This window comes from Mchenga conophoros, linkage group LG19 (genome assembly GCF_057382185.1).
Source record: "Mchenga conophoros isolate Kocher_MC1m ecotype Shallow Benthic linkage group LG19, M_conophoros_male_GT1.1, whole genome shotgun sequence".
NCBI classification, from domain to species: domain Eukaryota; kingdom Metazoa; phylum Chordata; class Actinopteri; order Cichliformes; family Cichlidae; genus Mchenga; species Mchenga conophoros.
Window position 1 is genome coordinate 23,586,380 of NC_140544.1, and position 17,771 is coordinate 23,604,150.

The 17,771-nt window shown below is 42.2% G+C and overlaps 1 protein-coding gene across 1 annotated transcript in view; it reads left to right on the forward strand.

Moving 5' to 3' along the window:
- The first annotated feature begins 700 nt into the window (after positions 1-700).
- The window catches only part of myo10l1 (myosin X, like 1), a 53,619-nt gene continuing 36,548 nt past the window's right edge, over positions 701-17,771 (forward strand). Inside the window, exon 1 of the mRNA XM_085256162.1 lies at positions 701-1,156. Within this exon, the coding sequence (XP_085112288.1) occupies positions 1,136-1,156 (21 nt within the window). The 5' untranslated portion in view covers positions 701-1,135. The remainder of the gene's footprint in view (positions 1,157-17,771) is intronic.

Below are 17,771 nucleotides of genomic sequence, written 5' to 3' on the forward strand. Positions count from 1 at the left end.
TGTCTTTATTACTCAAATGCTCACTAATACTCTGGGAGCTACATCAATAGCAACATCTTGTGATTCACTGGTAAATGAAATTACAAGACAATAAAATTCAAATAATTTTGTTCATGATTTTTTTTGCGGCACATGCTTTTGAAAAAGATCAGACATCAAAAAACTATACATTACAATACATTAACACATTAATTTTTTTAAATAAAGTAGTTCTATAACAAAAAGAAACCGTCTACATTGGCTTTGAGTTTTTCATTCTCGAGCATTTTGACAGAACACATTTTTAAATAAGAGACCTAATCTCTCCAAACAAGGCAACCTGCTTCACCAGCATTTATCATCTTATTTCATTTATAAAAACAAAAATACTCTTTTCTTTCTTTCTTTTTTTCCGGAACTCATTGCTTTATGAACACTGACGTGATGGGATGAAGCCGGATAATCTGGTTCGGGATGATCATCTGTAATTAGACCAAGAGGGACAGAGGTTCTTTCATCTGTCAACAACCACAGAAGCGTCATCTCACCTCTAGGTGGACTGTCTGTGACCGCAAAAGCGCTGGTTAAGGTTTGCTTGCACATCTGTACGTGTGAGCTTATAATGTGTGCTTTATATCGGAGGGGGCTGTGTCTGCACCGCCCCATCGGTGTGTGCGAGTAGACAGCGTCAAGCTCATCCTACCCCCGGACTGGTCCTCTCGCAACCCCACGCAGGATACTCACATCCTCACACGTGCACACATACACACACATATATCTACACACATACGCTGATACACAAACCAGGCAGACCTGGAAAACCGGGGCGCTTCAATTAGCGTTCCTCCGACGGATCCCTGGCGTGGACATTTTTCATTTTTTTCCTCTCAGCCTCCGTGGAATTTTCTCATGTGTGGTTTTCTTTGCGCATAGAGCGTGGACGCAGCTGAGGTGTGTTTGAGAAATTGGGCTATTTCGGAGGTCATAGAATAAACGCTCGTTGAATGGGAAACACCAACACAGAGGCACTGCTACCTTTCCCTCATCTCGACAAACAGGCTCACTCTTCAGTTGGTGAGATTTGCGCACCCGAGACCGGAGCCGGTGTCTGCGCTCTGCCGGGCCGGGCGCGAGTCGTCAGGGAGGAGTAGGCAGGATGGAGGCGTTTTTTGCAGAGGTAAGGCCACTGAGAATCTGTGTCACGGTTACGGAGATAAACATGAATGACATTAATGGCGTGATGATGCCTGGATTTACACCGCTGCATGTCTATACTGCAAGATACGGTTTCATTTTGATTCACGTCAATTATGGCAGGTGCCGCTTTGCTTCCGTCGAGCAGAAGCATCCTCACCGTCCGCCCCCCCAAAACCCAGAGGAAGGCCTGGTCCCACTATATGTTATAGTCTTCATGTATCTGGGGGAAAAACACCGTTTGTTTCATTATCACTGCAGAGGATCAGGGCCTGACTACCGGCTTGGTGAATTAATTCAGAGCAGAGCCGCAGAAAAATTGGCCAAACGGGAGCTGACATGGGCTTTTGCATCCATAAGGATGACTGCCGGATTAAAGCCAATCTGTTAAGGGAGGGTAAACCGTGTTGGCCTTCAGCAACAGCCCTACCACGGCATGCTGCCGCGAACAGACCCACTCTCTGTGTGTGTGTGTGTATGTTTTTTTTTTTAAATTGCGCTGTGAATGGGATAGAGATCGGATCCATGGCAGGGTTTGGGCCGGTAGAGGAAGGTAAAAGAGGAGGGAGGAGGAGCAGTGCAAGGGATATGTCTGTGTGTGTGTTTGTGTGTATGTGAGACCGAATAGGTGAAGCAGGAGGGAGATAAATTAACTGCCCTTGTAATTGAAAATTAAGTAAAACATTGGTTATTAATCAATCTCCCACTCTCCCACTAAGATGACAAAACCAGTCTCATTTTCCTCTAATCTGATCCAGAGTTGTAAGCATTTTAGGCTGTCATTGTCTGTTGCTTTATTTTCTTTCCTTATAGGTCCTTTGCCGTACATGTTCACACCCTAATCAGGAGATACAAGCTTCCTACCAGTCCCTGTCTTCATTTGTGTCTTGTTCCTCAGACCCCCCATTTAGTGGCTCAGGCACCCAAACAGTCTCGTCCACTGACTCCGATGCCAGTATCCATCCTCTCCAAGCTACTTATCCTCCCCCCATCTTAAGTTAATCTGATATGGGTTTAAATGCCTCTCACATTGGCAGTGATGTCATGCAATTTATTAGTGTGTGTGTATCCATGTGCTAGTGGTTGTGAGGGTATATGTTTGGGCACCAGAGCTATGAGAATCACTGCTGATCATACTTCTTCTCAAACTGCATGACATAACCACCATAAGCCCACAGATTACCACACAACTACACCAAAACACAAAAACCAACACTCCCGCTTCATTTCCCATCAGTTTGTCTGTAATATATTGATCATAGCATTGATTCACAGACCACCATAAAGCAGCCCCACACTGCACAGACTATGAAAGGCTGCATTAGATCTGAAAATGGAGTGACTTATTGAGTTACGAGGCCCTGCAGACATGCATAAGCTGCTACCCAGAAACATGACTTCATGCAGTAGTCGGGTGCTGAGTAATCAATCCTTCTGGGAGGTGTCTGTCCAGCATCCACTTAGTTTCTTTCCTCTTCTGCTTTCATTGCTCCATCCTGTACCCCTGCATTCCTCCATTTGGATCGCTGAAGAAAAAAAAGAGTGAACAACTGACCGCTCTGTCTCTGTCTCTCTCAACCCAGGCAGAAAATGTGATGGCCATCCAGCCAAGCATGAAATATCAGGTGGTATTAGACTACTGTATAATCCCCGCATAATCATACTGGCCTGGTTAGTAGTCAATTATGGCAGTTGTGGTGACTTTATGCACTCTTAATATGAAAAGAACCCAATCACTTCCTTGTTATGGTGGCTGAAAAAAAACAAATTGTTACTCCTGGTGCAGATTCCATCTGGTATTTTGAGTGTTTTTTAAATTTAAAAAGTGCTTCTTAAGTTCTTATATACTCTTAGCTAGTTTCAAACAAGTTATTTCCTAAACTGGGTTAAAATTTTAAAAACTTTTAAAAATGTCTTAGCTTCAGTTCTGTTGTTTATATGTAAACCTGACTGGGCTTTACAGAAGCTGGAAGTTTTGGAGCACAATCAGCAAACATTTTAAGTGCTTTGTCTTTAATAGATTCTATACATACAGTTTTATGTTTTATCAGTTTTATCAAAAATAATTTTCCCTGGAGCTGCTTCATGATGACTGCTGAGTACTTTGCTGTCAGCACTTGAGTATCTAAATTTGAGTATCTAAATGTGCTTATGAGTGACATTTGTTTTCAGAGGTGATAGTTTGCGTTCGTGTCAGTGCACGTGTAGTAGATTTGAACAGGTGTAAAGCTGAAATGAACCAATAACTGTGAGATAGGCATGTGCGAATAGACAAGGAACAGCTTTGGTGCCATTTGTTTTTATCCAGTTTGATATTCACTAAAGACCCTTCTGTTTCTGTCTCGCTTGCTTGTCCGTGTAACTGAATAAACAGTAAATCTTTATTTACTACCTTTCAATTTGTTGAGTGGTCGCTGTATCCTGTACCGAGAGTAGCTGAGGAGCAATAAAAGGTTTCTCACACTATGAGGGTGATTATAAAAATGTAATATTCAGTGTGCATTCTCCATGGCAATTTGCACATATGCAGTGAAACATTCATGGAAGCATTTTTATGCAGCTTGAACAGCATAAAGTGTCTTCTAATTGCAGAAAAAGAAAAATCGGTCCTTTTTCTTTCGTGCAATGGGTGTTCATGGAAAAAACCTTAGGGTAAATTAAGCAGAGCCCATGCCAATCCATTGTGGTACAAATTATGCCGGATTTGGTATGAAGTGCATACTGCAGGAATCTGGTTCAGTGGAGGTAAGGGAACAGTCACTGGAGATGTGTGACCTATATTCAGCAGCTCCAAACACATTTGTTCTGCTTTGGAGCTGCATCAGTTTTGCTTCCCTCTCTCTCTCTCTCTCTCTCTCTCTCTCTCTCTCTCTCTCTCTCTCTCTCTCTCTCTCTCTCTCTCTCTCTTCTTTTCCCTTCCCTCTGATGCTCTCTCTCTCCCTGCGGCCACTCTCTTGGTGCTTCTCCATCTCGCTCAACCAACCGCTTTAAGAGCTGCTCAGTCAGCCTCCCTCCCCCTTCTGGCAGCTCTGTCTTTCTCTATTCTCTCCTCTCTGTTTCCACTTTATCTTTTTTTCTCCTTTAAATCACTTCTTTTTTTTGTTTTTTGTTTCCGCCCCCCAGCATGTGTAGGTGAAACAGCTCTGCCTCATCTAAAATAAAGCTATGTTACAAGATATGAATTTAATTACATTTCCCATGATGCTATGGTAGTATACAACTATCAAATGTCACAATTTTCTGGGTAACAATAAATGAAACATAGCATATTTCATAATTTCTATTGTATTTTGTCTTTCCTGATTTAAAAGTCTTTAATTATATTTATGGGCTTCTGGACTAGACTGTGCCCAATTTGATTGATTGGACTAATGGTCCTTAAACCAACAGAGCAGTTCGATTTCTAAACCAAATGAATTTGTCTGGTTTGTCCAATGTCAAAAAACATTCTAATGCTATTACGATAAACTCAGATATCAGATATCATACATATTAAGTTGTAATTAAATTGGCAAAAATCTGAACCATTTCCACAACCATTAATCATTATTAAAACAGCCATGAAGTAAACCATGGAGCCAGTGTACTCTCTGTACTGGACATTTGGTGTTAAATCTTTGCCAAATCAAACATGCGGATCGTTGAGAATGAGATTTCTTATGCTGTTGTTGAGTGAAAACAAAGGAAGAGGAGTGGGGGTAGGCACGTTTAGAGGCAGCGACAGAGAAGGGAAGGTAGTATGGTGGCTATAGAGAAGAGTTTTAAATGTAGGGACTGTGACTGGTAATGCCATTGAGGCAGGAGGAAAGAAAAAGGAAGATTACATACAAGGTTTATGGATATAGTGAAGGAGGACATGCAGATCGTTGATGTGTCAGAAGAAGATGCAAGGGAGAGGATAAGATGAAGGAAGATCATCTGTTGTGGTGACCCCTAATGAGCAGAGGAATGAAGAAGAAAAAAAACATTAGGCATGATTAAAAATCCCCACAGGCCATTGGCAGTGTTTTGCAATTTTTTACTATAGGGATCTAGATATGCAGGGTTTATTCCTCTGACCATGGTTCACCTCTAGAAATGTCATGAAAATTGCTCATTTAGATTTTGCATACTCCTGATGACAAGTTGCAAAAATTCTGCACTGAAAGCAAATTATCCCTTGATAGAGATCTGCACCAAGAGGTCTTCTTTCAACCCTGCTAAGCTTCTTCATTGCTGAAATTTGGTAGTTTTTGTGTAATCATGGTGGCAGATTGACAGACAAACAACAATAAAAATAACAATAAAACACAAGCTTTAGCACAGACGAAGGATATTTAAGACAAGTTAAAAACAGTTAAAAAAAATTAAACAAAACTGTGAGAACAGTATTAACATTTACTGTGTTCTTTGGTAACAGCCTAGTCCTTCATCAAGTTTTCTAAAATTTGACTTAGTTTTTGCTTAACAAACAAACAAACTGTGCTGAAAACATTCAAATCAGATCGCAACCCCCTTCACCTGGTCATCAACTCCCAGCATCTACCAGTGCCTAGAGGAGAAAGGCTGTTTCCATGGTATCCTGTTTCCACACTGTTGCCGTGGAGTCCTGTTGCCAGGGTGTTAGTGGGGGTGTGACTGTAGTTTAATCCAAGATGTGAGAGAATGTGATAATTAGCACAGAGCTCAAAGAGGATTTGTACTTTACATACACACACACTTGCTCCTGGTTTGTAATTTAACAGCAGACCTTGATCCAGTTTACCTTCGGAAAATCATGTTTGTTTTGGAATTAAGCTGTCCAAGGCTTCAGATATTCCTAAAATAACAGCTATGCAGCCAAGCAGGAAATAAAGGGCACTTATGTTCTTAAAACTCGTTGCATTTCTGCTGTCCAGTAGTTATATGGACTGCAGGTTAAATCCATGACGTAAAGATCTTTCTGCATAAGTGCCTTTGCCATCCTAGTTGGATGGACACAGGGGGATAGAAATCAGGCACTTTGTTAATTGTAAAAAGTTTTGAAAAGGAATCACGTAGAGGTAATTTCTAAACCATACTTTAAAAAATCCCAGGCAACTATGGGAATGTTGGTTTCTTTCTTTTTTCCCTGTAAGATTGTTTTGAAATTAGCAGCCACCCATGTGTTCCGATCATCCAAGATTCCCCAGAAAAAAGTAGTTCTATAAAGATACATACATATACACTACATTAAAAACACAGGCATCCTGGTACATACATATAATGGGAAAACACTGAATGATGAAGTGTTTTCCATTGGTGGAGATGATGTTAGTAACCAGGACTGATGTTGTTATACATAGATCTGTCATAGTTAAAATGGTTTCTAATGCCCAAGCGATTTAAGATTTTTAAATATCAATGCTGATACTGATATTTGGTGATTTAAAAATCTGATATTCTGGTATTTTGGCCACTATGTTTTTCTTTCAGCTGCACAAAACCTAAACAGATTTCTGTAACCTTTGTTATGTGTGGTAATTCTTTGAGTTATTTATGCTCTGCTCAGATCAGTTATGTTTGTCAGTTGTTGTCTTTGTGCCGTTCCAAATGCATGTTGGCATCAGGCAAGTGGACAGACTATGCAATGTTAATCCTCTTAACAACATTAAAGGGTGTTTCTCACCTGTCTTATTTATTGTTTGTATTTTCATTTGTTAGCTGTTACAAATGCCAACACTAATAGAGCTAATACACTTATATTAGCTAATATTGTAAAAGTTATCAGTCTTGTGATACATTGACCTGGCTCTAATGGTTTCATTGCTCATTATCCTCAAGGTGCCAACATAGGTATCCAACAATTGCTAAAGAGCACTGGTAACAAAAGATGGCAGAGACTACAGAATGTAGACCGCTGACATATTCTGTTCTCAACTGCATAGAAAATATGGATTTTTCAAGATTTTCATTAAAAAGCAAAAAGAATGAATCAAGACACCTGAGTGATCAGAGACTACATTTGAACATACAAGCTTCTAGATAAAGAGGAGGGAATTCTTCAATTCTTTGCAAGAGTAACTGTGACCACCCCACATGAGTGGTCACATGGGGTTAAGTTTGACCACTCATGTAACAATTTGTTACCTTATGCTATATGGTTTCCTCCAAGGATCGATTCTTGGACCCTTTTTTCATTTGAACATGCTTTCTCAAAGTGAAATCTTTTAAAAGCACCTAGAGACTCATATCTATGCAGATGACACCCATATTTCTTTAGCTCTCTTCCAAAAAAACCTTTGTAGATATTGATTATGTTTGTGTCTTGAAAACTCCCCTAAAAAGGGTTTTTGGCGACAACTGATATCCCAAACTTTCTCATTGAACCTTCCAATTTCAATTTAAAAAGTGTTAGTTTTAAGCTTTGTTTCCTACAAATAATAAAAAGGATAAAAATAAATAAATAAAAATAATTATAATTATAATAATGATGCCCCTGCAACATTTCAAAAAATGACCTGGAGTCATTTTATAAAACCTAAATTAAAAGACACTCATGGTATATGACTATGGATAAATTAATATGCTCTTAATGTTTTTTGCTGTGATCATGTTTCCATTTACGCTCAGATGTTTATTTATACCTGCAGTGTTGAATCTGCACTGCAATCCCTTTTAACGGCAGATGTACAGGCCAGTGACACCCACTAGCCCACATGCACATAAGGATACACACAGACACACCAACATGCACAGACCGCACGGATAAACACATGCTGTTGCTCTCCTTCCAGCAGCCATAATCTGCTAAAAGCCTCGCTGTCCTGATTGTATTATCACCTTTAATGGAATATTACTGACACAGTTTAGGTCTCCAACACAGGCAGCGCTACGCTAAGACGACAGATCAGAATGCTTTTTGCAAGGAAAAAGGCAAAGGAAGCTGTCTCTCCAGTTCACATACAAATTTACTACATATTTGTGATAATCCTACTTGTTGTGTTTACATACACTGCTAAGATGGTGAAGGGTTGCTTACAAGGGGGACTGAATATGAACATATACTCAGTTACCAGTAGGGGGCTCTGTGACTAAGGATGATGGAAGGAGAGAAGAAGTGAAGTGTATGGTGAGATGTAAAATGGCGAACTACTGCTGAATATATACGTTCCATTACAAACCAAGCCGTCTCCGTTCTTCTGTCGAAACACCACAAATTGGCGACGAGGATGAGCGCATCAGTTCCGAGTCCACCATCTTTTCTTCCACATGTGGGTGAGCCGCCGATTCCATTTACTACATGGCGGAAAATATTCGACAATTACATGCTAGTAATCAATGCCACGGGAGACGCATGGCCGGATGCTAGGAAACGCGCTGTTTTGCTACACTGCTTGGGCCCGGAGGGACAGCGGTTATTCTACACGTTACCGGAGCAAGGTGATACATATGCTGACGCCATGAGCACACTGGAGAAGCACTTTGTGCCGAAAGTGAATGTCGTGGCGTGCCGTCATACATTCAGACAGCGTATGCAACGAGCGGATGAGACTGTTTCTCAGTATGTGGTGGCTCTGAGAGCATTAGCTTCATCTTGTAACTTTGGACAAATGGAAAGTGAAATGATAAGAGATCAGTTGATCTCCAATGCTCATCTCAGCGCTGTGAAAGACAAACTGTTACTGGAGGATGAACTCACACTGGATAAGGCTCTAACTATTGCGAGCCAGGTAGAAGCAGCAGTCAAAAACGCTACTCTACTCTCCACACCCGGCTCGTGTCCGACCGCGCCTGTTCAGACAGTCGACGCGGCAAATTCCCACTCTCACCAGAGGAGAGGACCTCGCCCCGCTAAAGGCTGCACTCCAGACCAACGCAAACGGGGAGGTTCAAAGCAGCAGCAGCGGAAGTGCTTCAGGTGTGGTTCTCACAAGCACTTAGCTAATGATAAAAACTGCCCGGCTGCTTCTTCAAAATGCAATAACTGCGGGAAAAAGGGACATTTTGCCAAGGTATGTAAGTCGTCAGTCAGTGAAGTGAGAGAAGTAGTGGTTCCAGAATTGGCAGTACTGTGCGTGCAAGATGCTAAAATGATGGCAGCTATTCAAGATAAGCTTACCTGCACTGTCGACATTGAAACTGTACAAGGTGGCTCTAAGACAGTAGAGCTGATAGTAGTAACTGGAGCTTCTGTGTCTATTCTGCCAGAAACTATCTACAGACAGTATTTTGCAGACTGTTCACTGGTGCGACCTAAAGTCAAACTAGTTACTTATGCTAAAGATGAGTTGGCTGTGATGGGTTGTCTGCCTGCATCAGTTGCACTGCATGCACAGAATGAAAAAGTTCCTGCTTCCTTCTACATTGTCAAAGCTGGTTCCCCGCTATTAGGCCTCGACCTCATTAGAGCACTGAACGTCTGCATCGTCGGAGGCAAAGTGGACCGTATTCAGGATGAAACTGCAGATGAGCCGGATTCGTCTAACCAGAAGTCTGCTGTGTACAATGTTGATCCTGTTCCACCAGCTCAACTTGGATGTGTTAAAGGGTTCATCCATAAAGTACAGGTAAACAACAATGTGCGGCCTGTACGCCAAAAGCTGAGACGCCTGCCACTAAGTGTACGTACAGAGGTGTCAGCAGAACTCTCTCGCTTACTCAAAGCTGGCATAATTGGAAGGATCGATGCAGCTGAGTGGGTGAGTCCTTTGGTCGTGGCCAGAAAGCGAAAAAAGGAGTTGAGACTGTGTGTTGACCTTCGTGAACCCAATAAGAGCATTATTGCTGACTGCCATCCTCTTCCTCATATGGAGGATCTGTTTTCTGACTTGGCAGGTGCCACTCACTACAGCCAGATTGACCTCAGCTCAGCATACCACCAATTACCTTTGCATCCGGAGAGCCGCAAGCTGACTGCTTTCATCACTCATGAGGGACTGTTCCAGTTCACACGTGTCCCATTTGGCCTAGCATCAGCACCTTCGGCGTTCCAGAAAATGATGCAAACGGTCCTGAAAGATCTGCCTGGTGTTCGCAACTACTTGGATGACATCATCGTCTACGGAACATCAAAGGAGGTGCATGATACACGCCTGCAAGCTGTTCTCCAACGTCTCAGAGATGTCGGCCTGCAGATTAATGCTGGGAAAAGTTCCTTCTGCCAGTCACACATCACATTCCTGGGCCATGTAATCTCAAAGGAAGGCCTACGTCCAAGCCAACATCACCTTACTGCTATTGCTGAGGCTCCTGCTCCAAAGGATATGGCTGCATTGCGCTCGTTCCTGGGTTTGTCATCCTGGTTCAGTAAATTTATTCCAGATTATGCTACACTGGTGGAACCACTGCGACAGTTGCTGAAAACAGACATGAAAGTCGAACTCCAGTGGAACGAGGCAGCACATGAGAGCTTCAGTAACCTGAAAAAACTCCTTCTGGAAAGTCCCGCACTTGCCGTCTATGACCCTGACTTACCTGCTTTTATCACCCCAGACGCATCAGACTATGGGCTAGGCGCTGTGTTGACACAGTTACATCCAGATCAAGTGGAGCGGGTTGTGGCGTTCGCCTCCCGAACACTGTCTCCTGCTGAAAGAAAGTACTCCACCACAGAAAAGGAGGCGTTAGCCTGTGTCTGGGCGGTGGAAAGATGGCGTACATATGTATGGGGCCGCAGATTCACACTTCGTACTGACCACCAAGCTCTTACTACCCTTCTCAGCACCAAAGGTATGAACAGAGCGGGCATGAGAATCGCACGATGGTCTGCAAGGCTGATGTGTTTTCAGTATGATGTGCAGTACCGTCCTGGTGTTCAGAATGTCATCGCAGACTGCCTCTCACGGGTTCCCCTGATGTACTCCAGCACTGACATTGATGCTGAAAAAGACCTTCTCTGGGAGATAGCTGAAGTTTCTCCTCTCTTGACAGCGACACCGTTGACGGATTTTAAAGCTGAATGTGAGGACTGCCCTGACCTTTCTCTGCTCCAACAGGTTATCCGCTCAGGCTGGCCTAAGGTGAAAAGGTCTCTCTCACCTGAGATACAGCCGTATTTCCTGGTGCGACATGAACTTGCTGTGGAATCACCGTTGGTTTTCCAGGGGACACGTCTGGTGGTCCCAAGGTCCCTGCGGGAAAAGGTGATATGCCTCGCACACGAAGGTCACCAGGGCATAGTTCGCACAAAGCAGCGGCTCAGAGAGCTTTACTGGTGGCCATGCATGGATACTCAAGTCCATGCGATTCTGTCGTCGTGTTCAGTCTGTCAATTGTGTGACAAAACGGCCAAAACTGCTCCTACTCCCTTACAGCCGGTTCAGTTTCCAGATGGTCCCTTTCAGCATGTGGCCGTTGACATTGTTGGACCTTTTGACCGCGGGTCGCAGGACTGCAGGTTTGCCATCACACTGGTCGATTACTTCAGCAAATGGCCAGAAGTAGCCTTTACTTCATCAGCTACTACAGACACTGTGATTAGGTTCTTGTCTTCAGTTTTTGCACGGGAGGGAAACCCTTGTGAGCTCACCACAGATAATGGACCACAATTCACTTCATCTGCCTTTGCTGATTTCCTGACGGAAAGGGGCATCAAGCACATCAGAACAAGTGTGTATCACCCTCAAGCGAATGGGTGTGTTGAAAGATTCAACAGAGTGCTGAAGGACTGTGTTCAGGCTGCACAGGTGTCCCAGAAGCTGTGGAAGCCCGCCGTGACAGAGATGCTACAGAATTACCGTGCTACAGCTCATGCAACGACTGGAGCAGCTCCGTTCCAGCTTCTCAGAGGGAGACCCATGAGAACAAAGCTAAATGTCCTGCCGTTTCCCAAAGACACAGGACAGTATGACCAATGCAGGGCCAGAGTCTCTCACCAGCAACGTAAGAGTAAACGCTACACTGATGCAAAGAGAGGGGCAAAACCTCCCCAGCTTGTGGTCGGTGACAGGGTGCGGATACGTAAACCTTTCCGAGTGGGGAAGGGAGAGAGACAGTTCACTGATCCACTGTCAGTGCAGCAACAGACTGGACTGAGCACCTTCATCTTGAGTGATGGAAAGAGATGGAATGCAGCCCGTCTCTCACTCTGCCGCGCAGAGAATGCTGAGCCGTTGCAGGCTGGTGACGAGGTTGAAAATAACACAAGAGAAACTCCTAAAAGACCTTCTGTTCCTAACAGACCGAGACAGTTACCAGCTTGGACCAAGGATTATGTTATGAAATGAGTTTAAAAAAAAACAAAATGAAAAGAAAAAAAAGTGGAAAAAAAACACGCTTGAGCTGTTGGGTGCTAATGTTAAGTTCCATACTGCTAGTTCTGAGGTCCAAGTATAATAGAGGATTGATTTACTGTGATTTATTTGTGAGTTTTGTGACTTAAGGTTGTTAAGTTACTACAGTAACCTTAACGGTACAAGTATTCATTATAAAGGACGATTTAGGCACCATAACAAGATTGTATGTTAAGATCACGGGTATAGTTCAAACACCCAGTAATGTTATAAGTGAAATAGGTATTGAAAATGCTGTCTGGTTGCAAAGTTTACTACTGATAATGTTCTGTGCAAATAGTAATGTTGCCATACTAAGTAAGTAATACTGAGGTAGTAGAATTCTGTGAGAATGAGGAGAGATGTTGTGTTTACATACACTGCTAAGATGGTGAAGGGTTGCTTACAAGGGGGACTGAATATGAACATATACTCAGTTACCAGTAGGGGGCTCTGTGACTAAGGATGATGGAAGGAGAGAAGAAGTGAAGTGTATGGTGAGATGTAAAATGGCGAACTACTGCTGAATATATACGTTCCATTACAAACCAAGCCGTCTCCGTTCTTCTGTCGAAACACCACACTACTTTCTAGGATTTTCTGCTGCTCTTTGTTTTGTGCTCTCTGCCTCATATTGACAGTTCACTCGTGTGGCATTTTCATAACGTTATGGTGGAACTATAACTAACTAATTATATATAGTGATACAGGGTTAATTAATTAACTGTTAATAACTTAAACTACAGTTAACTGAAGATTTGTCACATTATTTAACAAAATCACAGAGGACCAGGCCATAAGTGGTCCCTTCATCCTGGAGCCTAATAAAAATTACTACCTGATGCTTGTGATTAGAAAGGGATTGACAGTTTTTACAAACACAGATACACAACCCCCCCCCCCCCCAAAAAAAAAAAAAACCACGCTGGTTTTTATTTTTCCTTTTATCTGCTGCTGAGCAGTCATCTGCTCTTGGCATCATTTATTAATTCGTGTCTCGTTTCTGTCATTTTGTGTCTTCTTCAACCTCCTGTACTTGTAACCTTTTGTTACACACTTTGCTGTTTTCCTGCCCTCGTCTTCATTGTCCTCATTTTCCCCATTTGTCTGCCCTCTCTGTCTGTCTCCTCTCCTCTGTTGTCCTTTTAGTTTACACTGAGTTTGTCAGACGTGACTTTGCCCCACAGTGACTCCTCTCATTCTTTAAGCTGTCATTTATTTATGTGTAGTTTGACTTTTTATCTCACCTTTTTCTGATTGCCATTTTTTAAGTCTTGTAGCTGTTGGTCAAAGTCAAAGTCAAAGTCTGACTGTCAGTGTGTCCAGTTTGAACATCTACAAGAAGCAATGGAACAATTTTCAGTGTCCTGATATTCAGTTTCCTCTGAAGATGGACCAGTCCAATATTATTATAACTCGCACTTAAACTTTGTATTTTAAATTAGCTAAACATTAAATTGCTAATACCAACATGTGCCATTGTGCATGTGCATTTAGCTTAAAACAGCACAACTTCACAGATAGCCAGGGCATCAGGACCAAAAGTGTCTGTTGAGAAGGTTAGCGCGGGCTCATTAGTGTTTGTAAAACATGCACAGCTCTTGAGTATGCTTACATAAAGAATTTTATGGTGCTTTTACAAGCCAAAATCATGCATGATTTAAAATCCCCTTCCTGTGTCCCTCAGAACGTCTCCCAGCTCTGCAGCTATTTTTAGATCACTCCCTCTAAGTCCTGTTCTGACCACAAAAAATGATATAAAACCAAAACCAAAAAAGCAGCACTAATGATAGAAGAAGTCCAGAAATGCACAAAAACAATCTTTAAAGGGTGGAGTCATGAAACACGTTGTCTACAGTTGACCCTTTGTTGCTACATTGGATTCATATGAACCAGAGGGGTTTATTTCTTCGTCTCTTATCTTTCTTCTCAATGCAGCCATGACAGTCAACAGCTTCTTTTTAAGTTGATCACATATCTCAGCTCGTGTTAACCACAGAGCATAGCTTTATGTCATGACCAGTGAAAAACATTTAAGGTTTAATGAGTGATTCCATTCCTGCGGATGTTGGTCATATGTTTGCACTCAGCATTTGCTTTGGAGAGAGCTCCTCTCAGTAGGAGAGATCCTTCATCAGAGACTATCTCCATGGGAAGAGCCTTAATTATATGGCACAGGGGTCCATGTAATTGCCTGAACAGACAAAAGGGCCTCTATCAAACATACGTATAGCTGAGCGCTCATTGGATATGTCTAAATTTATACCTAAATGTCTGACTTTACTCTCTAAATTGTGACTTTTCTCAGAAGAGGATTAAGGCCAGAATTCTGATAAGAATAATTCACAATTTGAAAAAGTGTTGCGTTCAATCAATCAGTTGTGAATAAAAAAAAAAGAAGATTTGGGGCTCACAGAAGAAAAAAACACACTCATGCATTAGCCATCATCATCATCATCATCATCATCATACATATCCTGGCTGTACTTGAAATTATGCTGCTGTATTTCTGTCACAGCATTCTACGGGAAAGATGTCTCGCTATTGTTTTAGCATTTCTTGTTGGTTATAGAGTCGGATGTAAGACTTGAGGTCAGAGGTCATCTCTGAGGGTAAAGTGACAATAGACGCTTAATGGAGCTTGACGAAAGGGTAATGGGGCGGAGCCTGGGGCCTGTTTGACTGTGGTTTGGTTTGAATTTCATGGAGCAGAGAAACAATGCGAAGCATAGTGTTAAAGGCGATGTTACAGCCATAGATATTAGGCCACAGAAAGGTTTGGTGTTTGTTGTCATGCATGGCTATTTCTGTCTGTCTGGGGCAGTAATAGATGGGAGGAGGGGAGGAGGACACAAACAGGAGGAGGAGAGGATGAGTCTGAGTGGAGGCTTTGGTGCTGGCAGGTCATTTATAACCCTCTGTCTCCCCTTAGTTTGACCATGAGATTGCATATCGATCTGGGACTGGAGACCAATTTGCTTAAAGAGGAGACAGAGAGAGAGAGTCAGAAAGCAGAAACATTCATTGCTTTCTGGTTCACATAAGGTGAGTTTATGTCTGTATGAGATATAAACTTGCTGTCTTATTTAATGAATCATTTCAATGTAAGCAGCTATCTCCTGGAAGTTTTCAGTCTTTTGAATATGTGGCTTTACAGCTGAAGGCCCCATCCAAAGTTGTGTTTCTTAATGTTTACAGGCCTCCCAAATACTGCACAGACTTTTTTAATGACCTCAGTGAACTGCTGTCTGTGATCTGTGTTGATTTCGACTGTGTAATTATTGTTGGGGATTTTAACATCCATGTGGACAACCCTCAGGACAAAGGGACTAAAGACCTGAGTAACACTCTGGGCAACTTTGGGCTGACTCAGCATGTAACAGAGGCCACACATAATAGAGGACACACTCTTGACCTACTGATCTCCAAAGGCCTGAGCATTTCAAAGGTTACTGTGTCTGATGTGGGCCTGTCTGATCATTACTGTGTTTTCTTTGAAAGTAAAATCTCAGCCCACACAAATATATCAACAACAGTGATCACAAAACGGTGTATAACTGAACACAGTAGTGAGATCTTTAACCAGGTCTTCCCATTAACACCTGACCTGTCCAGAGGGTCAGTCAATGAGCTCGTCAATAGCTTCAATGCTAACATGTTAAATGTAATGGACACTATTGCTCCCATTAAGGTGAAGGTTATCTCTGGAAGGAAAAAGTCTCCATGGAGAAACTCCACACTGGTGAAAAATGAAAAAAGAGAGTGTAGGAAAGCTGAGCGCAGATGGAGAAAAACAAACCTCCAGGTTCATTATGACATTTATAAAGAGAAACTTCACAATTATAATTTACAACTGAGGAATGCAAGAAGGTCCTACTTCTCTGACATCATCACTAAAAACAGCCATAATGCTCGGGTCTTATTTTCTACAGTTGACAGGCTAACAAACCCCCCTGTGTCAGTGGCAGCTGAACTTCATTCGACCATGGCCTGCAATGACTTTGCCAAATTCTTCACTGAAAAAATCCAAAAAATTAGACAAGCAATTGGTACATCAACAGCAGATCCAGGATATGTACTGTGTCCACCAAAAAACTGTTTAAACACCATGAAACAGTTTCAACCTATTAACAGCAAAGACCTGGAGGACATCTTAGGTCAACTGAACTCCTCCTCCTGCTGTTTAGATGTCCTGCCAACAAGTTTTTTCAAAAAGGTCTCAAAGACTTTAGAGTCAGACCTGTTACAGATCGTCAACTTTTCTTTATTATCAGGTGTGTTTCCAGAATCACTAAAAACTGCTGTAATCAAACCTATACTGAAAAAGGACAATCTTGACAAGACACAAATGAACAACTACAGGCCGATCTCAAATCTCCCGTTTTTAAGTAAGATCATTGAAAAAGCAGTTTCCCAACAGCTCAGTTACTTCTTAAAACAGAATAATTGCTACGATGCCTTCCAGTCAGGTTTTAGACAGAACCACAGCACTGAAACCGCTCTGACCAAAGTGTTCAATGACATATGTCTGAATACAGACAGTGGAAAAATGTCAGTCATAGTTTTACTGGATCTCAGTGCAGCATTTGATACAGTTGACCACAACATATTACTCAAATGACTGGAGAACTGGACAGGTCTTTCAGGAACTGTACTAAACTGGTTCAAAACATACGTAGAAAACAGGAAATACTTTGTATCAATAGGTAACTTCACATCTGAGCAGACAAGTATCACATGTGGAGTTCCCCAAGGTTCCATCTTGGGACCCCTTCTGTTTAACATCTACATGCTCCCACTGGCACAGATTATAAACAACAACAAAATAAACTATCACAGCTATGCAGATGACACACAAATATATATCACAATGTCACCAGGAGACCGAGGCCCTGTACAGGCTCTTGGTAAATGCATTGAGGAAATCAATGACTGGTTGTGCCACAATTTTCTCCAGCTAAACAAAAACAAAACTGAGGTAATAGTCTTTGGCGCCAAAGAAAAACGATTACAGGTCACCAGAGAACTTCAATCTATACATCTAAAAACCACAAACCAGGCGAGAAATCTGGGTGTAGTGATGGATGCAGACCTAAACTTAGAAAAACACATTAAGACAATAACAAAGTCAGCTTACTATCACCTCAAGAATATATCAAGGATAAAAGATCTGATGTCTCAACAGGACCTGGAAAAACTAGTCCATGCATTCATCTTTAGTAGGCTTGATTACTGTAACAGCATCTTTACAGGTCTACCTAAAAAATCAGTCAGACAACTACAGCTCATTCAGAACTCTGCTGCTCGAGTCCTCACTAAGACCAAAAAAGTGGACCACATCAGTCCAGCTCTGAGGTCCTTACACTGGCTGCCTGTCCGTCAGAGGAT